Below are 23,922 nucleotides of genomic sequence, written 5' to 3' on the forward strand. Positions count from 1 at the left end.
TTCTGTGAATATGGAAGAAAGGACATACGCACAGACCTCAAAATCAGCATTTTTGCTGAAGCTGTGCAGTGTGATGCACTCACATGTCACTACTTGTATTGCTCTTAATCTCCTCAGAAAAGTGATACGTGCCTTCACCAAGCTGTCCTGCTAAGTAATGTCAAATATGAGATCTGGAATCTTTGCATCTGAACGTGATGGGGAAGTCATCAATTCTGCATCTGACCAGCCCAGCCCAAATCGTCTGCATTCCTACATCTACAAAGATTTAAATCTCCTCTTCTTGATTGCTGTGCTGGTGCAAGACAGCTTATGTTCATGATAAAAAACAAAGGATTTAGCTGTCACTAGATGGCTGAGAAATAGTACTCCTAAGAGGGGCACTGAGATTGCTAACTTTATCACCTAGTATACAAGTTCCCCTAGTGGAGATTTCTGATGGGCTGCAGAGATTGTCCATTGCGCTATTCATTTGAAATCTGTAAACCAAGCAAGTGGCTGAGAAAGAAAAGATGGAATGCTTTGGAAGACACCATAGTGCTAGGGCAGAAGGTCAGCAACGTGAGCATCAGCCAGAGTCCAGAGGCTAGTGTCACAAGGCAAGAATAGCACTGATGTCATCATGTGATTTAAGACTTCGCAATCAAAGAAAAATCAAAGTGTCTGGGGACTTCTGACAGCACAAACAATGTCACCTTTTAAAGAACTGGGTTACAGAGAAGAGCAACATGTTTAGATCTTCTTTCAGGGAGACTCTGAATTTGTTCCTTTTCCCACTGATGCCTGACAATATAAACATGCTAACTCTAAACAACTGGTCTAAAATTGGTATATTACAACACACACAGAGTGGCCCAGTTTCCATGCTGGGCTTGTTACAGAATTTTCAACCCTATATTAAAAGTTGTCTTTTACATGAGAGGTAGTTATTGCAAGTAGATCTTTTTGCTGGTGAGCTGCTCTGTAGAGAAGCCAAACTTGGTTAGCAGGTAGTGACCTCTTACATCAATGCCTTCAAATAATGATATTTTTTCATAAAAAGGGTGGAGACAACCTCCACCAGATCAAGTGGCTCAAAGCCTCATCCAACCTGACCCTCACCACTTACAGAGATGGGACACCCACGGCCTTTCTGGGTAGCCTGTTCCAGTGCCTCACCACTCTCACAGGAAAGAATTTCTTCCTAATATCTGATCTAAATCTAACCTTTTAGAGTTTTAAATTGATGAAGAGTTCCTTCCTATCTTACCTGTATGCCCCCTTTAAGTACTAGCAGTCTGCTGTAAGGGCTCCTCAGAGTTCTGTATAGGTTGGAAAATTCCAAGCCTGTTCATGTAAGAGAGATGCTTCTGCACCTTGATAATCTTTTATGATCCTCCTGAGGACCCACTTCTCATGCTGGAGGCACCAGAGCACTCCAGGTGAGGTCTCATGAGAACAGAGAGGGATAATCATCTCACCCTGCTTGACTGTTTTCACCATTAAGAGTGTGCCCTCAGATAACTCTCTCTAGTAGTTAAAGTCTATCTTTTCTGTTGCTGAAGGTAGAAGTGAGCTAAGTGCAACAGTTCCTTCAGAAGTGTCAGGACTAGTTTACTGGCTTGCAGTATGTCACAAGTGCATGCCCAAACCGGCAGGAGTTTCACTTCCAGTTTCCGTGTTCTTAAGGAAAGTATGAGCTGGTTACTCCAGCAGTCAGCCTGCACAAGGATCCTGTCCCAGGAGCACGCCTGGCCTCCGCACGAGCTGCACAGAGGACTGCCACCTCAGTGACCCCCTCCCTCTCACTTTCTCTGTCTCTCTGCCTATAGCTATTTTTAGATTTCATGGGTTAAAGCTTGTGCCTTCTGAGTGATTATGTGTACAGGGCAGGCAGACACATGCTGTAGATACAACTCAGGCACAGGAGTTAGCCAACGGACTCTCTTCTTCCACATCAAGGAACAAATCCCAACTTCTTATGACAAAATACTGCCCTTTGAGAGCAAGCACAACATGCTCAACCGTGTGGAATATCAGTGCTGGCAAATTTGACTGGGAGACTTTCAACAGATAGAAAAAGCAGCTCACAAGGCAGCTTCCTCTTTTCTTGGATTTCCTTCCTATTTTTCAAGGTCTTGCTTGCTTTCAGCATCTGCTTCAAGCCCAGTTCCCATGCCGTCCACCATCAATGCAGCAGTGGCTCAGCAGACAGGTTCTGGGTCAGTTCCCAGTGCTACTGTCAGCACTACTGAAGGTACAGGTGGAGGCTCAGGGGGAATTTATTCTGCCATTATAAGTCGCAACCAGCCCATTATCAAAGTAAAGGAGAAGACCTATGAAGAGCTTCATAAGAAGTGTCTGGAGCAAAATATTCTGTATGAAGATCCTGATTTTCCACCAAATGAGTCCTCCCTCTTCTACAGCCAGAAAATACCCATCAAGTTCGAATGGAAAAGACCACGTGTAAGTAACATGTGTTGAGTGCTTTTTACAGTCCCAAGCTCATAATTTTGTACAAAGTGTGGGTCAGGAGAGACAGAGGGAAGAAACTGGAAGTATATTTCTTTAGAGCTCTCCTGGAAGATAACCACCCAGGAGCTGTGGAAGCTCAGAGGGTGTCTCTATAAAGGCTAAAATAGAAGAAACCAAAATCAAGGAAAAAAATATGCAGGAAAATAAACACAGAGTTTCTTCATGCATGATTCACTGGAGATTTTCTTGTCTAGAAATACCAAAGAAAATTCTCCTCATTCTGCAGCAAGTTACTGGGTTTGCTGAGGCTTAATTTTTAAAGCATTATTGTATTTCACTCACAGCTTCAGTATTCTGCTGTGTTCCTAATCTGCAAAAAGGACAGGTTATGGTCTGAGACATGCTTTTATTCAGTTGTTTGTTCTGAATGTTGCTTAACTGTCTTGCAGAGATTATTTGGCATATCATCAACCTACTATGAACATGGGTACTGAGGAACCACCCCTGCCTACTCATTCCATTTCTTTTTCCTAACTTGTGGGCATTCCCAAGCCAGCCTTCCTCTTCTCTCCCACCCCGACCCTCTCAGGCAGAAGATTAATTCCCTAATTCCCAGTTGATTCCCCATCGTACTGCAGGAGTAGTCATCATCTTTCCATGCCATTCATGCTGGGCAGCTGCTCCCCTCTAAGTGAGGGAGCCCCACAGGACACTGCCTCAACCCCTGCTGTCTCCTATCCAGCAACAAGGGCATGGTCCTGAGGAGCTTCCACAGCTTCCTCTTTCAGGTATATTCTCTCTCTCTCCTAGATTCTGGAAGATTCTTCATGCTCTCTCTCTCTCTTCTAGATCAGCCAGTCTTTACCAACACCCAAAATCTGTGTCTCAATGGCCAAGTAATGATACGTAAAACTATCCATAGGAAGGTAACTGAATAGCAAAAGACCAGGAGTCCTTACAAGTAGCACTTACAGGTGCAGAGGAAGGTCATGTGCTGAACAATGGTGGAGGGAGCAACAAAAATCCCCCATCAACAGAAAATCATAAAGTGAATATGAAGTAATAATGCTGAGCCAGAAAGTATTTTGCTAAGACAATCAAGCAATCACTGAAGCACCAAATGTAAAGATTTAACTGCACAGGTTAACTTTTGTAATAATCTGAAGATACGGACAGCTTCTGGCATTTTTTTTGCAAAGAAAGCAACTTACAAACTGTAGACTTATAAAGTAGTGATTTTTAATCACTTAGAAATTCTGTTCAGACAAATTGTTTCAGATTTTGTCATTTATTCTAGAGGAAAACAAAATAACAGTTCAAATGACCTAATACTGGCTTCACTCTAGGTCCTTTCCTGATCTCTATAGCTTATTGTATACGACACATGCCCTCAGAAATAGCAAATAAACAATCAGTGTGCTTCAAGACCAGAGAGCTGGGAAATAGAAAACCTGTTCCTAAGCGTCTCTGGCTTCCTGAGGCACCCTTGACCGTGCCACCCAATTAGTTTGTATCCAACTTCCCCTCCACACCACATGAGAATAACCTAAGAGAATTTCTTAGGACTCCTGCAAGTCATCACCAAGGTGGGGAGAGATACCCAGCATCCCAGCCCCAGAGCTACACTTTGCTGTCATCTATCTGGCCCTGCAGGCTTTTGGTTTCATACTTGGTGCTACCTGGAGGCCAGGTCCTACTCTAACACCACTCAGAATGACTGCCCACTGCTGCTGTGAGAACAGCGAGGGCAAGGGAGCTAGTGATGTGTCTTGCTGTCAGAAAGACAGCTGCCACATAGGGCAGGTGTGAGCCTTGGCATGAGGACATTGAGAAGGCCCCTGTAATTCTAACCAACTGGTGGCTGCCATCCCATGCATACAGAGAGCAGACCTCCTAATACTCAATTTGGGCAAAAGCCAAGTGACAGCCCTGAAAGCTTTCCCACGTTAAGACTGCAGGATGCATTCAAAGTATGCATGAGAAGGGAAGTAAAATCCCTCCCAGTTAATCAATTATATTAAATAATTTCAACATCTACAGCTGGTAAGAGAAGCCCAAATATCTATTCTCACCTGCACCAGGTCATATCCAGCTCAGTGACATGCAGTGCTCAGCTGACTTAATGGCCTTAGCTTCCTAGACCCTTATACTGTCTGCCAGAGCTGAGAACAGGGACGAGGTCTTCAATGTTTAAGAGTTAAGAAAAAGTCTATGTTATAACACAAGGGATAGTATCAAGAGGTCCTGTTTGGTCTAATGACACTACGACATTAATAGGTAGACATAGTGCTTTCAAATGCACCACTGTCGTTCTCCATGCTTACAGCCAGCAAATCACAGCATGAGGTTCCAGATTCAACAGCTTCCCTATGGTGACCCTCTCTACAACCAAGAAAATCAGCAGGAGAAGCTTTCTTTTAATAACAAATATAAATAAAACCAAGTCAAGAGGCTAGTGGGTTTGCTGAGAATGAAAATTAATCAGTCAAATCATCTGCTGCACAGGTGGGATGCTGTTTGAATGTAGAAACCACAAAATGTGTGCTTCTGCAGGCAGCACTGAGAAACAAAGACAGCAGCACTAAAAGAAGGCTCTTAGTGCCACCAAAACAGGGCTTTCAGATAAAGGTAATCCAGTTCTGAAAGCCTAAAACTAGCTTCTTGCCTAACAGTGTACTCTACCTGGAAGTCTGCAGCACAGACTTCTAGTAGCATGGTCTAAATCACAAGAGGCCAAAGGAGAAGCATGAGGGTAGAAACTGTCTTAGGCCAAAGGAAGTACTTCCTCTACCTGACAGGATCAGATGAGGGAAATTACTTAGAATGCCATCCCTTACTATCAGCAGTTTTTAAAGGAATGAATACCTCTTGCTGCAACAGTGTAAGCTGACTGGGAGATTATTCCCTGGCACAGAAAAGCCAATGAAAACATAACAAATGCCATTTTTTAGTTGCATGTGGCCTTTGCGTTTTCCAGTGCTCCCTTCCAACTGACTCCTAAGAACCCTCTGCCCAGGTGGCAGCATGCACTGCTAATGGCTTTTTTCCTAGGATTCCCTGTCTCCCTTGCTGCAACTTTGACTCTTTGCAATTAAGGTCTGCACTGAGCACAGTGAATACAAGGGTCCTTTGCAATAGTACCAAAGGCAGTCTAAGGCATTCAGAACAGACTTTCTAGATGAATCACTGCATCAGTGAAGTGCTGCCTATGGGGATTCTCTGTGATAACCTGACCCATGAGATCAAGAGCAAAGCCTTGCTCAGCTGGGAAAACTTGGAAGGACAGGCCTGCAACCTATGTCTTGAACATCAGGTCATTTCAGTCTCCTGACTCAGCACTTTTCAGCAGCCTTGGACATGCTCAGTAATTCTGCAAGCAACATTAGGTTGAATGGGATTTGTGGGTTTGCTTGAAGGTAGGAAGGTTTACTGACAAGATGGGTAAACAGGCCAAGCCCAACGGTATGAGATTCAACAAGGCCAAGTGCCAGGTCCTACCCTTGTATCACAACTACCTCATGCAATGGTACAGGCTTAGGGCTGAATGCCTGGAAAGCTGCCCAGTTTTCAAGGACCAGCTAGTGCTGACAAACCAGCTGAATGTGAGCCAGCAGTGTGCTCAGGTGGCCAAGGAGACCAACAGTATCCAGGCCTGTATCAGGAAGAGTGTGGCCAACACGACTACAGGACTGAACATGTTCCTGTACTACGTACTGGTGAGGATGCACCTCCAGTTCTATGTTCAGTTTTGGGACCCTCAATAAAAGGTTACTGAGCTGTTGGAGCACGTCCAGAGAAGGGCAATGAAGCTGGTGAAGAGTCTAGAGCACAAGTCTTATGAGGAGTGGCTGAGGGAACATAGATTGTTCATCTTGATAAAAAGGAGACTGAAAGAAGAGCTTATAACTCTCTACGATTACCTTAAAGGAGTTTGTAGTGAGGTGGGTGTTGATTTCTTCTTCCAAGTAACGAGTGATAGAAGAAGGGGAAATAGCCTCAGATTGCACAAGGGGAGGCTTAGGTTGGATGTTAGGAAAAATTTCTTCACCAAAAGGGCAGTCAATAGGCTAGAATAGGCTGCCCAGAGAGGCAGGGGAGTCACTAGAAGTGTTGCCAAAGGGCATGATTTAGTGGTGACTTGAGAGGGCTAAGTTAATGCTTACACCTGATGATCTTAAAGGTTTCTTCCAAACAAAAGAATTCTATGTTTCTATGACATGGCTCTGAAGAATAATCACTGATATACATCCAATATTTGGAAACATGTAGGCACCATCTGACCACCTTCATGTAAAACACACCATGCTGGATTTCAGAAGGTATTAATTCAATAGCAGCAGGAACAAGCTACAATATCTAACAGATGTTGAAAAAACATGCTCCAAAAACTCGGTATCTCACAGCTAGCGTTCAGGAGAGCACCACAGCAACACGAGGAAAAATACTTTCAACAAAGCAAGTGGGTGGAGAAAAGCATGAAGGAATCTCAAACAGCTGCCTTGACGCAACTGGATCCCAGAACAGCTGATCAAGGCACGAAATGACAGGACAATCCTTTCATTCCCTCCCCCGAGGAGAATAAGGTGACTCCTGGGAGGAGCCGGAAGCTGGACTCTATCTGGCCATATGACTAATCCAAATGCTTACATCAAAGCAACTCTGCTGATTATTGTGAAGCAACAAAACGAGTAGGCTCAAGCCAAGTGGATTTACTAGACCTGAAACATGAGTCTGGGAAAATCCAGGGCTACCCTAATGACATGGGAAAGAAGCTTTAGACTGCAGAGATAGCATCAGCTGCCTGTACTACCACATGTGCAACTGTCAGTTGCTGCTTCTCCCAACTCCAGCCCTGCTAACTTCCTTGCAGCTGCCCAGGGAAGTGGTCCTCAGGTTGCAGTACCTTTTTTTCTTTACCCTCACAAGAGATGGGTCCAAATGTTAAGTGTCTTCTTTTTCTATTAAGAAATATTAAAAATAGCAATAAACTGGGAGCTTTTTTATTTGTAGGGCAGGTTGTACCTGCTTTTTCCCTTGGTGTTCCTATACCCTGTAGTTCTCTGTCCCATATGGAAAAGGTTCTGTGTAACCCCACAGTAATTCTATCCCATCTGCTGGTAGTTACTACACCATCCTTCTCTCCCTACAGCAATTCCTTCATTGTTCATGACTGCACAGTATCTTGTGTCCATTAAACTAGTATAAATACTGACAAACCAAATACATTGTCTAAGTGCAGGACAAAAGATGACCTCCCTGTCCTCAAAGACAGATGATACCTCTATGCAGCTCTGAATGCAACACTGGTGATTAAAAATTGCAACACAGGGAAAAGAGTAAAATCCTTTTAAGCAACAATAGATTATTCCTGAGAATAAGACATCCAATTGTACCAAATACTAAGGAGTATTTCTGGGGTTCATTCCTGACGGAAAGCATTCATCGACCCCAACACATTAGTTACTTCATGCTGGACACCTTAAACCTGCAATCATTTTAAAGGAACTTAATCTGGCCCCATGATGTTCTTTCTAACAACCTGCTCTCCTGTTTCCTCAGTGAGCTTATTTACAGGATGTGTAGAGAAGTACTTTTCCCTAATGGTTTTCATTTTAATGTGCTTTCACCTTAGGCTAACTATCAGACCCTGTAGATGCACAGGGAAAACTTCCAAAACACTTTCGTGGAGGAACTCTTCAGCTGAGAACTCTGTGAGAGATGTTGGTGTCCACAAACTATCCTACAGGAATAGCAGCCTTTATTTCTCTGGCAAACAGACACCCTGATGCACACTTTTCCTGCTCACCCAATTGTTTATGTCTTACAGGAAATCTGCGAGAATCCACGGTTTATTATTGGTGGAGCCAACAGAACAGACATCTGCCAAGGAGAATTAGGTATGAAATTCTTGCTTCTGCTCCGCACTTTCTGAAGTCTGCATTATAGTTTAAGCTCTCACTTGATTTTCTTTTGCTTTCAAGGTGATGCAGCTCTACTCACCTATTGATTCCTTCTTTCTATAGCATATCATTCAAATCTGCCCAGCAGCAATCCAGGGAAGACGATTAAGTGCAAGATACTTAGCAGGGTGGTTTGCTTTTTGTGATATACATCTATGAGTGTGTTACAGAACAACATTTAGCCTTTCTTTCAGGCCTCGAGGAAGGACAAAAATAGCAAGAGCACAGTTATCTGACAGAAAAATCTCATCAGCCACTAGAGGGACCAAGATGTCAGGCAGACCCCTCTCACGGGGAGGTGTGCTGCTTACCTGGAGTGCAAGTTGGGGATGTTGCTAGGAAAATTCCTAGCCTGGTGCGTTCTATGGACTACTACCCATTCTTCATCTTCCATGTAGGAGAAGAAGCAATAATGATTGCTGGTTCCAGAACAATCAAAAAAGACTTCAAGGAAGTCTTATGGACTTATGGAATCTGAATGTGCACTAGTCCATGGGGCCTGATGGGATCCACCCACGGGGTCCTGTGGGAACTGAAGGTTGCTAAACCACTGCCCATCATATGTTAAAAGTCATGGCAGACTGGTGAAGTTCCTGCTGACTGGAAAAGGGCAAGCATAAAACCCATCTTCAAGAAGGGAAAAAAGGATGACCCTGGGAACTACAGACCAGTCAGTCTCACCTCTGTGCTTGGCAAGATCATGGAGCAGATCCTCCTGAAGGCTCTGCTAAGGCAAATGGGAAACAAAGCAGAGGTAGTTTGTGGTAACCACCAATGGCTTCACCAAGGGCAAGTCATGCCTGACAAATTCAGTAGTTTTTCATGGTGAAGTCACAGCAACAGTGTACAAGGGAAGGGCAACTGACATCATTCACCTGGACCTGAGTAAGGCATTTGACCCTGTCCCACATGACATCCTGGTCACCAAACTGGGAAAACACAGACTTGATGGGTGGAGCACTGCTGGATAAGGAATTGGCTGGATGGTTGCTCGCAGAGAATAGTGATCAAGGGCACAATGTCCACCTGGAGACCAGTGACAAGTGGCATCCCTCAGGGGTCAGTGATGGGACTAGTCCTGTTTAACATCTTTGTCAGTGATACGGACAGGGGAATCGAGTGCACCCTCAGCAAGTTTGCAGATGATGCCAAGCTGTGTGGCACAGTTGACTTGCTAGAGGACAGGGATGGCATCCAGATGGACCTGAACAAGCTGGAGAGCTGGGCCCAGGCCAACCTCATGACATTCAACAAGGCCAAGTGTAAGGTCCTGCACCTTGGTCAGCACCATCCCAAGCACAGATACAGGCTGGTTGGTGAATGGCTGGAGAGTAGCCCTGAGGAAAAGGACCTGGAGGTCTGGGTTGATGAGAAGATCAACATGAGCTGGCAGTGTGCGCATGCAGCCCAGGCAGCAACTGTGTCCTGGGCTGCATGAAGAGAAGCAAGGCCATCAGGGCAAGAGAGGTGATTCTCCCACTTTGTTCTGCTCTTGTCAGACCCCACGTGGAGTACTGTGTGCAGTTCTGGAGCCTCCAACACAAGAAGGACATTAAACTGTTGGAGCAAGTCCAGAGGACAGTCACAAAGATGCTCAGAGGGCTGGAGCACCTCTCCTGTGAGGATAGACTATGAGAATCGGGGCTCTTCAGTCTGGAGAACAGAAGGCTTCAAGAAGACCTTGTAGTAGCCTTCCAGTAACTGAAGGGGCCTACAGAAAGACTGAGGAGGGACTATTTACAAGGTCTTGTAATGACAGGACTAGGAGTAATGGGTTTAAAGTGGCACAAGGAAGACTCAAACTAGATGTTAGGAAGAAGTTCTTTACAGTGAGGGTTGTGAAACACTGGAACGGGTTGCCCAGGGAGGTTGTGGATGCTCCTTCCCTGGAGGTGTTCAAAGCCTTGAGCAACCTGTTCTAGTGGGAGGTGTCCCTGTCTACAGCATGGGGTTGGAAGTGGATGTTTTTTGAGGTCCTTCCCAACCTAAACCATTCTATGGTTCTGTGAATTGGGTTTTTTCCACCACATATTTAATCCCATTATGTCCTTACAGGAGCTTCTGAAGGCCTCTAGTGAAATATGCCTTGTACTCAAGGACAACCACTGCATTGAACACTTTAAGCACAAATACTCAAAGCTACTTCAATACATAGAACCACTGTTTAGGTACAGGTTATGCCTCTGTAACAATCATCCATGCAGCAGTTAACCTGCACAGCTTTGTGAAGTTGTTCTCCACTCAGCTTTCCCACATCTTTCATGGTTGTAGAACTCCTCCTGTGATCTTTTTTCTAAGCTTATACATCCTATTGTTTGCCAATCCTTTCATTAAAGTATCGCACTGTGCTTGTGACAGATGTCCTCATCATCTTCCCAATACTTACTTGTAAATATGTGAAAAAAACCCCAAACCAACAAACCCAAAACCTGTCATTCTTTTTGAGGTGACCAGAACTTCACAGTTACCAAGGGGTGTAACAAATTATGTATTCTCTCTTTTGTCTTCTATTCCCCCCCCCCCCAACTACTAGCATTGTTCACTTCCTTGACTTCTGTCAAGCACTTGGTAGTTAAGAAAACTCCTGGTCTCAGGGAATCCTCCCATGGGGAAACACCTAACATACTACTGTATGCATGGAGGCAACAAACTCATGCAAGGGTTTGAAGGAGGAGCTGAAAAGAGCTGTGGACAGTGTTAAGACCAGTGCAATCAGACTCAGAAAGAGGAAAACATGTCAGAGCAATGGAGCAGGAGAGAGGTCCTTGCAGAACAGTGTTGGGACCATGGATTATCTCGAGAGCATAAATGAAAATGGGGAGACGAAACCTCAACTGTACAGAGCTGCACCTGTAAGAAAATTTTCTGTCACCTGACTGCTGTTTTAAGCCTGAAAGGAGAACTAACTCAGGGAGACAGGCATTCACATGGGACAAGGAAATCTTAACACTAGTAACAGTGCTCATCAGATGTCAGTTTTTCCCTAAGTGACAAGAAGCATCATCTGTTTAACAGGCCTGTCCCAGAGCACAAATGAATACAGTGCTTAAGTACTGCAGAACACATGGAGTTCACCACTCTCCCAAAAAGGGATGGCACTCTACTGACAGCTAAAGGGCCACTCACAGTATCTCAGGTTTTCCCTTCAATTCTAACTGCTCTGCCCCTTCAGTTTGTCTGCAACTTTTGCTTGTTTACAGGTGACTGCTGGTTCCTGGCTGCCATTGCTTGCCTGACACTGAATAAAAAACTACTCTGCAGAGTCATACCTCATGACCAGTCTTTTATACAGAACTATGCTGGCATCTTTCACTTCCAGGTGAGTGCCTTCAGCTAGTGTGAAGCAGATATAACTCTGTTCCCAAGAGAAGGCTCAGCTTTCAGCATGCTCTTTGTTGTGGAGGGGATTTCTCTGTTCCTCCTCTGTTAGGGGGAGGTGAGAAATTAATTTGAGGTGGTCTTGATTTTTTAAAAAATTATTTATTAAAATTAATATTTACAAATTTGTACTACCCCCAACCACTACGAAATCCAGGTTCATATGCAAGTTTATGAAAATAGCTTGGGATATATTTACAGGGATTGATTATTAAATGGAAATATCAAATTATCAACAACTATAGACAGAGAGAAAGATTCCCTTAGGCTTAATGCCTCTTAGCAACTCTAGTGTCTGCCCAGCAAGGGCTGAATCTGTGTGTGCTCTAAAGGTAGAGGTAACTTATGTTACAAAGGATTTAAGGCTTGCTTAGATGTGTTGCTCTCAAGTATTAATTATTAATCACCCTCCCGGGATTATCACAGCCTGTGCCCAGTATGGGGGTCTTGGTGAAGCTGATATCTGTCCTGGCTTGCAGGGATGATAAGGTTTCCCAGTCTCTGGGTTAAATAGGGTTTCTCTAACCTTCTCTCCTGGGGTGAAGTAGTCTCTGCCTTGGAGCTGTTGCTTCTTCTGGATGATGTGTCCAGGGATGATCCAGATGCAGAAGGAGCTGTCCATGAAGCTTCTGACACGGTCTCACAGCTAGCAGGCTGTGTTTGCAGGTTTGCAGACTGAGGGTCTGCTGGGCCTGGATCTTTGCAGACTTCCAGAATAACTGGCAAGTAGTATTTATGCTGGGCTAGCAGGGTCTATGCCGTGCTGCAGGGAGACGATCTCCGTAGATAAATGCAAGGCAGCAAGCCAGTATGTATGGCTGCTCTTGGGCTTCGGCAGGGGGCTCTCAGCTCCCCATATATGTGTGAAGTGCAGGCGTGCATGCGCTCTGCTTCTCAAAGGGCTCGCAGGTAGCTTGACTGCGCCTTGAGATCAATGCATGAGGTCTGAGCCTCTGTAATGCTTGCAAGTGAGTAAGGCCTGATCCTGTGTCTAGGCCATGCAAGCTGGTCAGGGCAGCAGGGTGCTGCTGTGGGTCAGAGGTGAGTCTGAATGCTCTAAGCTTCTGAACAGGTTGAACCTCTGGATCGTCTGACCACGTGGTGCTGCTATGCACCCCTATTTATAGGCTCTGGGCTGAGATTCATGGCTCATTGGACATATAAAATGACCAATCTGGTTGGCAGTAAGCCAAACCTTACCCCAATAGGCAGTAGAGATATGCCTGGACCTCCCAATAGGGGATTACCTGGGCAGACCCCAGGGTACATGGACTGAGCGTGTGTGTGTGACATGACCTGTTTACTGCCTCGTGGGTCCTGGCAGAAAAACATGTCCGGGTATGTAGAGGCATGGTGAAGCCTCAGTTTTGGGGCTGCTGCCCCTCCACCATACTCTTCCCTTTTGTTTCTCCTCCCTGTAGAAGAGTGATCAACAGCAAGGAAGGAAGAGGGGTTGAATTGCCTCACCCCAGCTATTACTGCAGGGTAGTCACAGAAGGGTCAGCCCACACAGAATTGCAGAATTAACCAGGTTGGAAAAGACCCCTAAGATCATTGAGTCCAATCTATTGCCTAACCTTTCTAATTAACTAAACCATGGCACTAAGTGCCTCATTCAGCCTCCTCCCCAGGCAGCCCATTCCAATGGCAAATCACTCTTTCCATGAACAACTTCTTGCTAACATTCAGCCTAAACCTGCCCTGATGCAGCTTGAGGCTATGTTCTCTTGTTCTGTCACTGGGTGCCTGGGAGAAGAGACCAACCCCCACCTGGCTACAACCTCCTTTCAGGTGGTTGTAGAAAGCAATAAAGTCTCCCCCAAGTTCCTCTTCCCCAGGCTGAACAACCCCAGCTCTCTTAGCTTCTCCTTGTAGGGCTGTGCTCTAGCTCCCTTTCACCAGCCTTGGTGCCCTTCTCTGAAGACATTCAAACATCTCAACATCTTTCTTAAATTGAGGGGTCCAGAACCAGACACAGTACTCAAGGTGTGGCCTAACCACACAGGGCATTAGGAAGCATTAAGACAAGGAAGCATTTGGAGATTGCTGTGTCCTATGCATGAGGGATAGCAACAGGTGCCCAGTCCTTACTGCTCAGATGCTACAGCCAGCGCAGATGCATGGGTAGTTGGGCAAGAGCATCTATTTTTAGGCCCACAAGCAGCTGATCTGTCAGAAACAAATGACTGAGGAAGCACATATTCACAACAGATGGGCTGGTTCACACGTTTCCCTTGGCTCTTCTAAGAGACCTCACACTGATTCTATGATACTGTCCCACACGCATTGCCTAGGGGTATTCAGTACAGCTGCTCACTCCCAGTGCCCACCACATTTTGCTAAATTATGAAGCAATGACTTGCACGTTTTTTCTTCTCTCAGCTTGTCTTTTCAGCCACGTTTCCCCTCCCTACACCAAGCCAACCCAAGGTGTTTTTCTGCTTGCCTTTATTCAGTTCTGGCGCTATGGAGACTGGGTGGATGTCGTCATCGATGACTGCTTGCCCACATACAACAACCAGCTGGTCTTTACCAAGTCCTCCCAACGCAATGAGTTCTGGAGTGCCCTCCTGGAAAAGGCCTATGCAAAGTAAAATGACCCACCAGACTGTGCCAGGCTCCCCACTGAGGCTTGGCCTGGGGAGGTGGTTAAAGCACTGCATGCACTGAGCAGATTCTCACCTCAGAATTCAGAATGGCTTCAAGTGGCATGTTTCAAAAGTTGTAACTTGTGTATTACCAAAGAGATGGTTTGTGGGGTTTTTTTTTTTGAGCATGTGTGTTTATGTACCTAAATTTATACACACACATGACAGATAAAGATACCTACTTATATATCTGTGTAAAAGATTTTTTTTTCTTTCTTTCTTCCTTCCTTTCTGTTTCCTTTCCAAGGCTCCATGGATCATATGAAGCTTTAAAAGGAGGCAACACCACTGAAGCCATGGAGGACTTCACTGGTGGAGTCACAGAATTCTATGAGATAAAGGATGCCCCTAAAGATATTTACAAAATCATGAAGCATGCTATTGACAGAGGATCTCTCATGGCCAGTTCCATTGATGTGAGTCCCTATGACTGTTGCACATAAGCCATAAGAAATAGTTGAAGAGAGGGCCTTCTCCCTCTGTAATCAAGTGTATGCCACCTTTTGGAACTGCTTGGTTTAGTCCACATAGCAAACATCCATTTTTAGGAGATGGAGTAATCCCCACTAGACAGCACCCATTAGCAAACAGCAAGTACAAAAAGAGAATGTAAGTAAAACATGGAGGTGGACAGCAGGGGTGTGATCAGCAAAACCAGCATGCCCTACTCTCATCCAGTAAAGTGAGGTGAATACAGAGGTGCTGCAACTCTTTTAGGACACAGATCTCCATATCCAAGATGCTAAGGTGCAAGCACTTACTAAATTAGCTCTTTGATTGCCAATGTAGTCTCAAATCATCTTCAATTATCATGGTAAATTTAAACCAGAACCATTAGTTTCTGTAACATTATGAAGTATGAAGTCGCAGTGAAGGCAGGGAAACGACAGGTGCTACCAACCACTGCAGGTCAGTATGGAGATAATGAGGGAGAAGAAGAAAATTATCAAAGCTATCTTTTACCACTCTCTTTTCTTGAGTTCCTCATCTTTCAGCCTGATTATTTTTCTCCCTTTCTCTAAACCAGGATAACCTGGGCTTCTCCTACGGATCAGCTCCTCGGAGCAGCATTGGGGAACAGATTGCTCGAATGGTGAAGCAGTTAGAAAATGCACAGATGTCTTACCCCACCGTAGACTACCAGGCAACGGATGAGAGACCAGCATGGGTATGTCTGCAGAGGCAGTGGACTTCACAGTGCTTTTACTTACAAATAGTTAAACATACCACCTATGCTTTTAAATCCTCATTTGAAGTCACTGAATTACCCCAACACTAAAGATCTGTTTTTATGGGTGCTTTCTGACACGAGCATTAAAAGATTTCAGACCTTTCAGGCACAGCAATCATAAGTAGAGGGCTGTGCTGATACTGGGGCAAAGAGTGGTTAGCTTGTAGCACAGACTTACAACTTCCAGAACAGAAAATGATTAGCGGATTTTATGAAGTCCTTCACTTACAAAGGATGTAGAGAATAAGAAAGTTAAAATATTAGAACAAGATCCCCAAGCAGTGGAGGGTGTAAGAGAAAATAAAAGCAAACTCTGCATGGCTCTCACTCTCAGCACAAAAGGTTTTGATGAACTTATTCCGGGACAGTGTTGTGGAGCCCTGCCCACAAATGGAGTCTGCTCTCAGGATGCTCCTTTCAGGTTACTGTCATTACGAGTCTCACCTAAAGTGTCTAACAAGGAAAAGGAAAATAGTGCCAAGTTTACATATGTGATGAAATCCAAGTAAATCCAACATACCTTAGTACCTAGAAAAATAAAGGGGAGAATGTTAAAACTATGAAAGAAAAATCCCATATTGGTAAACAATCTATAGAGGGACATTGTCTTCTCCTCTGTCATACCTCACCCTTTAGGGTGCTGCATTTTCACAATAACGAAACTACATCTCTTGCTTTATGGACAAAAGGAAGAAGAAAAAAACAAACCAAAGCCAGCTCCACAATTACATCATCTGGAACTTGAGATTGTGCAAACTGTCTTCTGCATTTGCAGCATAAATAGCTGATTTTTTCCTCATTTGACATCCATATTTAGTCTTCTTGAAAGGCTGAAATGGCATCACTTCTTCAGGAAAGCCCAGTATGACTGTCTTGTTTTGTAAGCGTGGCTGCCCAAACCAGCCACATTTGTAGGGAGTGGAATTTCCTTTCCCGTGACCATCTACTGAGAGAAAGTTGCAAAAGACTTTCTGTAGTTTCTGCCGCAGCAGCCACTGCATTGCTGCTGATCATCACAGAGTTCTGAGACAAAAACATTACAATGTTTTTAAAAATATGGCTTTTAATGGAAAGAGTCAGGTAGTCCAGGAATCAGCAGCACTTCAGTGTGGTGATAGTGCTCTTAAACCAAAAAGAGTTTTAAGTAACAATACGAATAAAAACAAACAAACACACAAACCAAAACCAAGCAAACGTGACCAAGCGAAACAAAACAAAAGATCCCCAACAAACAAAACCCCCCCACACAGACTCAAAACACCAACAAACTCTGCCCTGAAAAAAAACAGTAAGAAGAAATTGATGTCAAGTTACAGTGATGGAGAGTGCGGTTTCCTGCAAGTGGAGATGGGAAATAAAGGAAAATGTGAAGGACGGGAGATATTTGGATGTGCCATCTGATAATGTATTTGTGTGACCTCCATTTCCAGCCCTGACTTTCTTATGCCCTCAGACACATTCGGAAGGGATGGCAGAGTTACTGTCAGGGCTTTGCAGGCACCTGTCAGTGACAGACATAATGGAGAAGTTTCACATGTGATTCACACGCACATAGCAGAGTCTTCCCTTCCCACCTAACTCAGGGATCTCTCCTACAAGTACAGGGGACCTGCCATTTGCTCTCTGGTCTTTATCTCACAGATGAACAGCATTCTGAGATTTGCAAATAAAAATCCAGACACGTGAAGAGCTCATTACCAACACAGTAAAAGTGCTTATACCTGAGAATAAAGCTACACTTTCCAGCATGCCAGCTGAAAAAGATTGCACTCAGGAGGATTTTGATCATGGCATAAATGTAAAAAGAAAATCTTTGGAAATGTAAAGTTAAGAAGAAGAGTGTATTAAACCAGGTGGTTTATTTTCATGGTGATAAGACAGCAGCCATGTGTAAAGATGAAAGTACTACTCTAGGTGTTGATCTGCTCTGATGTTTCCAGTTAGGATGCAGTAACCATACAGAGAAATACAAGAGCACACTAACCCAGAGAGGGCTTAACAGTCCTGCTAATAGAAAATGTAATTATCTTGATTAAGCATGCTATATACATGCATCCTCTGAGTGCAAAAAGCAGTAACTTACACAAAGGCAAAAAGTCAATCACAAATGTATTTTCAATTTGACACTATTAACTTTTTCAGTTCACAATTCAGTCCTTTATACGAACATGAATTCTGTAGGCACTAAGCTTGGCCACCTTGGCAAAGGCAAAGAAGAAGACAGAAACCCCTGACACCTGAACAGTGCCACCCTCCCTCCAAAAGGCCTGGGTGGCAGGGGGCTGAGCATTGCACAACTCTTAGAAGCTTTTCTCTTGTGTCTGACAGACCATAGTGCCAATGCAGTATGAAACCCGGATGTCCTGCGGGCTCGTCAAAGGCCATGCCTACTCTGTCACTGCCGTGGAGGAGGTACATACAGTCCCTTTCTTCCAGCTCTGGGGAGCTGTGCTCTATACTGGCCTAGCACCATGCATGTAAGGAAAGCTGGGTGGAGAGGGAAGGCAAAATACATAGTAAGCTAAGGAAACAAAATTTGTCTTTTAAGAAATTAAAGCCCTGCGGAGAAATGAATTTGTCCATGTCTGGGATTTTTGAGGAAATGAATTTTCTATTGCCTGAACAAAGATGGGCACAGACAGGCACTGCCTGGTCTTACAACCTTTCCATGCACACCACAAGGAGGTCAGGCTGGGTGAATGCCCAGGAAAGCATCATCATAGAGAAACTAGTACCAGTAATTAGAACAACAGAATGTTCCCCTTAAAACATACTCTCAATCTGTTCTTTTTGTATTCTTTTTTAATTAGACAATATTTAAAGGGGAAAAAATACGTCTAGTAAGGCTGAGAAACCCCTGGGGGCAGGTGGAATGGAATGGGCCTTGGAGTGACAAGTGAGTAAAATAGAGCTTTAAATAAATAAATTGTAGCCTTGTTTTTCCTTCTGTAGCTTGTGCATGACCCTAATATTTGATGAGGAGGTATCTGAATTGTCTCTGCTGTCTTTAACACATACACTTCTAAGATGATGGTAGTTGAGTGCTTAACTGAAGCTGTAAAAACAATAGAGTAACTAAAAAAAAAAAGGTTAAGAGGGTCTTCATTCAATACAAATGAAAATGGAGCCAAATGTAGTGGCACAGTCAATATGGTTTTACTGTCTAGCAAGCTCTGCAACATTCAGCTTTGAAACAAGATGTGACAGTGAAAAAATCGTTTCAGTGATGAAAGATCTGGATGAAGAAAGATGTCAATACACAAGAAAGTTTGGATAAAGCTTCTCATTGGGCTTCACTAAAAGGAACTTCTGCAGCTACTCCAGCAATGGAAATCTGCAAACAATTTTTATTTCAGGCTAAATAAAATGAACACAGTTCAGCAGATCTTTGAGAGCTGTGAAGAGGAATTCCAAAGTGAAGTCAGAGAAGCAGGGAAATAGCTCTCTTATTTGTGCATGTGGAGAGGAGGATAGCATTGAGAACAAATAGCTGCTAGGCCCACAAAGGAAAAATTACCAGGACTCTTGACTTTTGATTCTGAGGCTTACAGTAAAGAGTAGAAATTTTCCTGGAAACTTCATTGCTAATAATAATCTAACTTCTTTACTCCTCGGAAGGTCAGAGGAGTGGAACCTCATTAATGAAGAAGAGAAGATCCGCCTGCAGCACAAAGTTGTGGAGGACGGCGAGTTCTGGTGAGACTATCACTCAAAAACCTCTGCCTCTCTGGGAGATACACAGCCACAGCAAACATCAATCACACTACTCTGCTTAAATCTGCTAAAACCATTGCAGTAACCTATGCTCTCCTTCATACTCCAGCAAGTCCTGCCCTGTGATACCCTCTTTTTCCCACCATAGTTCTTTGAGCACCATCAGCACAGTCCTTGTAATCATGCTACACTTCCCCAAGCTCTCATACCATCCCCTAAGCCCAGTTTCCCTCAGTTTGGAGTTGTGCCTGGCTTAGCTGACCACGCAGCAGGCCAGATGCATTAGGAAATAATGGTGATCCCACTGCAAATCTACCCTAATGGTGATAATAGTGCTGGCCACCTTCTTCCACCTCATTGGGATCTTTCAGACAACTACCCACCAGGTAAATTCATTCAGGTTCCTTTCCTCCTCAATTTCTCCAGGATATCATTTGAAGATTTCATGAGGCATTTCACAAAACTCGAAATCTGTAACCTCACACCTGATACTCTGGAAGCAGATAAACTGAAGACCTGGACTGTGTCAGTCAATGAAGGGCGCTGGGTGAGAGGCTGCTCAGCTGGAGGTTGCCGCAATTACCCAGGTGAGCAGTGGGTCTTGAGAGATAAATCTTCTCATGGAGACTGCACTAGATCTCACAGGGGAGGTTATAACACAGCCTGATTGGTACTCAGCTGTAAGAAAAGCCTTGCCTCCTCAGAGGACAAGGCGCACGATTTTCTGGCTGGAAATCTGCTGTCACTGTGTCTTTGAAAACACCTTATAAGCTCAGCAGCTAGGCCTGACAGAAGTAAGTCATTGTTCAAACAGTTCACAGTTGCCCAAGTAAGATAAAAGAGAAACACCTCACTTGAAGCAATTTCACTTGGGAAATCACCTGCTGATATTTCTAGGTGCTTTGGGAGTTTCTGAGATACCTGTTCTTCCTTTTATATCTTCCTTTGCTGTGCTTTTTGTTAGAACTATGTCAAACCCATAATATATAAAAACAACATATATCTACTTGCCCTCATGAGCCACAGGCAGCAATCTTAAAAGTTCTTTTTGATCATGAGTATTGCTGGAAAACTGAAGCTTTAAATATTCACTTGGGGTTGCTGGTGGGATTTCAGACACATTTTGGACCAATCCCCAGTATCGCTTGAAGCTTCTGGAGGAAGATGATGATCCTGAGGATGAAGAGGTTATCTGCAGCTTCCTTGTTGCACTGATGCAGAAGAACAGGAGGAAAGAACGCAAGCTGGGAGCCAACCTGTACACCATTGGCTTTGCCATCTATGAGGTACCAGCTCTAGTCTGTGTTCTTTGCACTATGGTTGCAAATCCTGATAGCATCCATATACTAAGAGAGTCACTGAATCACTCAGCCTGATTACATGAATCGCAATTTTTACTCAGCAAGGAACTTAGGGCAAACCTGAAAGAGAGGAAGGGAATTCAAGGCTTTGTAACCATTCAGACCATAATAACCTCAATGTTTATATTCTTTTTAGGCTTTCATTGCAGGATCACAGAATGCTAGGAAAGGCTGAGGAAGCTGGGTCTCTTTAGCTTGGAGGAGACTGAGGGGGTGATCTCATTAATCTTTATGAACATGTGATGGGAAAGTGTCAGGAGGATGGAGTCAGGCTCTTCTCAGTGGTGTCCACTGATAGGACAAGGGGCAATGGAAGCAAGGTGGAGCACAGGAGGTTCCACTTAAGCATAAGGAAAATCGTGCTCCCTGTGAGGTTGGCAGAACATTAGAACAGGCTGCCCAGAGGGGTTGGGGAGCCTCCTTCTGTAGAGAAGTTCAAGACCCACCCGGATGCTTTCCTGTGTGACTTACCCTAGGTGATCCTGCTCTGGCAGGGGGATTGGACTAAGTTAATTTTCCAAGCCCCTTAATTCCAGGTTTTAACATATTTTTTAGCATATTTTCTTCAATCTCCCTTTCATCCTTGCTGAAATTCAACATTTCATATGCAGAATAATGTAAAAAAGGGGAAACAGACAACCAAGATGCAAACACAGCAATTAACCTCTGCTCTCAGTTTCATGAAGTCAATTTACTCAGTCCTTCACACAACCACATTTAGTTCAGATCTTAGTAGTTCTCATGTAGATCCCAAGAAATCTAGAAAGGAAGAGCAAAATTGCTAACTTGGGGAATTTTCATTACTGGATGTATCACAGTATCATCAGGGTTGGAAGAGACCTCACAGATCATCAAGTCCAACCCTTCACCACAGAGCTCAAGGCTAGACCATGGCACCAAGTGCCACGTCCAATCTTGTGTTCCCAGCAATCCATATGAATGCCTTTCTTTGTGCTCTGTCAACAAGTGGACTTACCTAGCAGCCCTGACGGTTTCTTCTCTTTGTTTCTCCCTAAGGTGCCTAAAGAGGTATGAGCAGAACGGAGGCAGACTGACATCTTGGTGTATACTCACAGCTAGTGTTACTGTTGTGCCTGTCTGTAAGTCAGCAGGAAACTGTCCAGTCAAGTTTGTTTTCAGGGATGTAACATAAGTGAAAATACTAACCTTTCTGCTTTGGGTGTTTATTAGTAACAGTTTGCAAGTAGCTTTTAGTTCCTTCTCACCTGCACCCCATTTTCACTTGCATCTTTCCCTTAGTCCTTCTTCACTATTTTGTACAAGACTTGGCCACAACTTGCAAGGTCAGGCAGTGAGCCTGGGTTGTAGGAAGCAGCACCTGCAAACATTTAGCATGGAGAACCACTCTGAATTACTTGTACTTCCTCCTGCAAACAAAGCAAATAGCCTATGTCTGCAGCTGTGGAGTTTTTCCTATGGTCCTTGAAGGTGTTTGGGGAAAAAAATTCAATTACTTTTTTGGCCACTGAAGAAAACAGAAAAGCAGCATTATTTTCTGAGCCTGCTGGTGGCCGAATCATAGGCATAATAAGTTTTTCAAGTGAGCTCAACAGAAGGCTATGTTACCTGTAGAACATGAAAATGACAGTCTGAATATTGCCAGTGCTGACTGTTTTACAGGTGGCTATTTCAGCAGAAAACCACCCACAATTGTTCTTAGCCTCCAGTTCTTGGCCCAGTGCTCATCTTTGAGACAACGTAACATTTGATTGCCACATTTCTTTAGCAGATAGAGAAGTTCACGTTTTATCTAGACAGACACATTTCCACGGAAAGCAGCTTTAACCCACCACACTGCATGTAAGATTCTGCAAATACCATTCCTTGCCATGTCACTCTCCAAAGAAAGTAGCTGAACTTTGGTTACAGACGAATTAGCACCAAACAATCAGAAGCGCTTACGCTACACAAGGCGGCCAACAATCTGCAGGAGGGCTCTGGAGCAGCCCTCAAAAGCTAACTAGATCCAGGCAGTAGTGACTTAAAAGTAACAGACTCCACCTTGGTATCCCTGAGAAAGGATACCAAGCAGTATGCCTTCTCACCTCCCTGCTTGGTAAGCTGCTGCTTGATTTCTGTTTTCTGTCCCAAACATGTACTGCTCACATGATGAGCCCCTTGGGGATGGGTAAAACTTCTTTGAATACAAACTGACTCATTTGTTCTGCAGATGCATGGCACCAAGCACCACTTGCAAAAAGATTTTTTCCTCTACAATGCCTCCAAAGCCAGAAGTAAGACCTATATAAACATGCGAGAGATCTCGGAGCGCTTCCGGCTTCCCCCCAGTGAGTACGTTGTCATCCCATCAACATATGACCCCCATCAGGAGGGAGAATTCATCCTCAGGGTCTTCTCAGAGAAAAGAAGCCTTTCAGAGTAAGTTGCAGCTTCATTTACCTAGCTATAAAGGTGGAGGTGATCTTGCTAATTTGCTATATCCATGCTCCCAGTTTGCCACACCAATTTTAAATTTTCATAACCTCATTGAAAACTCCAAGCTGAAAAAAATCCTCCAAACTTCCCATCCTGCCTAACAAGAGCCTGCTTTAAAGGAGCTTTGGAGAAGCTCACTACTTCCAGCATATCCTTCATAAATGTACCAGTAGCCATTTTTAATAATGAAAATGAACCTGTTAGGGGTTTATTGCTATATGCCACTGGCTGAAATTTCTGCCAAAGAGATCACTGAACTAGATCTACATTTCAGTCATGAATCAAACACATACATAGGTAGTTATTTCTTTTCCACCCTTCTTTTTCACTAGTTTCCCAGAGCTCAGCAAGTTGCAGCCAGTGTTACTCTGCTTTGGCAGAACAGCTTCTATTTCACTCTTAGCCATCAAAGTTCAATGTTATCAAGGCTCCTTAGAGGAGTAAACCAGGCAGCAGTCCTTCTGGAATTGCTGCTTGGGGTACCCAGCTCAGAAAAACTACATATAGAGCCCGCAGATATTATGTTTGGAATCCAGTCCACACTACTGGCTGGGTGCACAGTTCCAGTGCCTACTTACAAACTGCAACAGAAACATCAACATTGGGAAAAATCAGTTTACTGATTTATTTAATTCTTGCTTTCTTCTAGGGAGGTTGAAAACATGATTGAGGCAGAGCGTCCATCAGTAAGTACTGTCCTGGGCATTTATTGTACATGA

General features: G+C 44.1%; 1 protein-coding gene and 1 long non-coding RNA gene across 2 annotated transcripts in view; one reads left to right on the forward strand and one right to left on the reverse strand.

The window, feature by feature from the left end:
- LOC135176929 (uncharacterized) overlaps positions 1-23,922 on the reverse strand; it is a 45,971-nt gene that overhangs the window by 15,904 nt on the left and 6,145 nt on the right. The window lies entirely within an intron of this gene.
- CAPN3 (calpain 3) overlaps positions 2,155-23,922 on the forward strand; it is a 31,841-nt gene continuing 10,073 nt past the window's right edge. The window contains exons 1-13 of the mRNA XM_064146400.1: positions 2,155-2,445; positions 8,282-8,351; positions 11,615-11,733; positions 14,249-14,382; positions 14,688-14,856; positions 15,468-15,608; positions 18,000-18,083; positions 18,482-18,567; positions 19,290-19,367; positions 19,812-19,972; positions 20,502-20,683; positions 22,938-23,146; positions 23,853-23,889. Coding sequence (XP_064002470.1) covers positions 2,155-2,445; positions 8,282-8,351; positions 11,615-11,733; positions 14,249-14,382; positions 14,688-14,856; positions 15,468-15,608; positions 18,000-18,083; positions 18,482-18,567; positions 19,290-19,367; positions 19,812-19,972; positions 20,502-20,683; positions 22,938-23,146; positions 23,853-23,889 — 1,761 coding nt within the window. The remainder of the gene's footprint in view (positions 2,446-8,281; positions 8,352-11,614; positions 11,734-14,248; positions 14,383-14,687; positions 14,857-15,467; positions 15,609-17,999; positions 18,084-18,481; positions 18,568-19,289; positions 19,368-19,811; positions 19,973-20,501; positions 20,684-22,937; positions 23,147-23,852; positions 23,890-23,922) is intronic.

Source organism: Pogoniulus pusillus, chromosome 1, assembly GCF_015220805.1.
Source record: "Pogoniulus pusillus isolate bPogPus1 chromosome 1, bPogPus1.pri, whole genome shotgun sequence".
NCBI lineage: Eukaryota > Metazoa > Chordata > Aves > Piciformes > Lybiidae > Pogoniulus > Pogoniulus pusillus.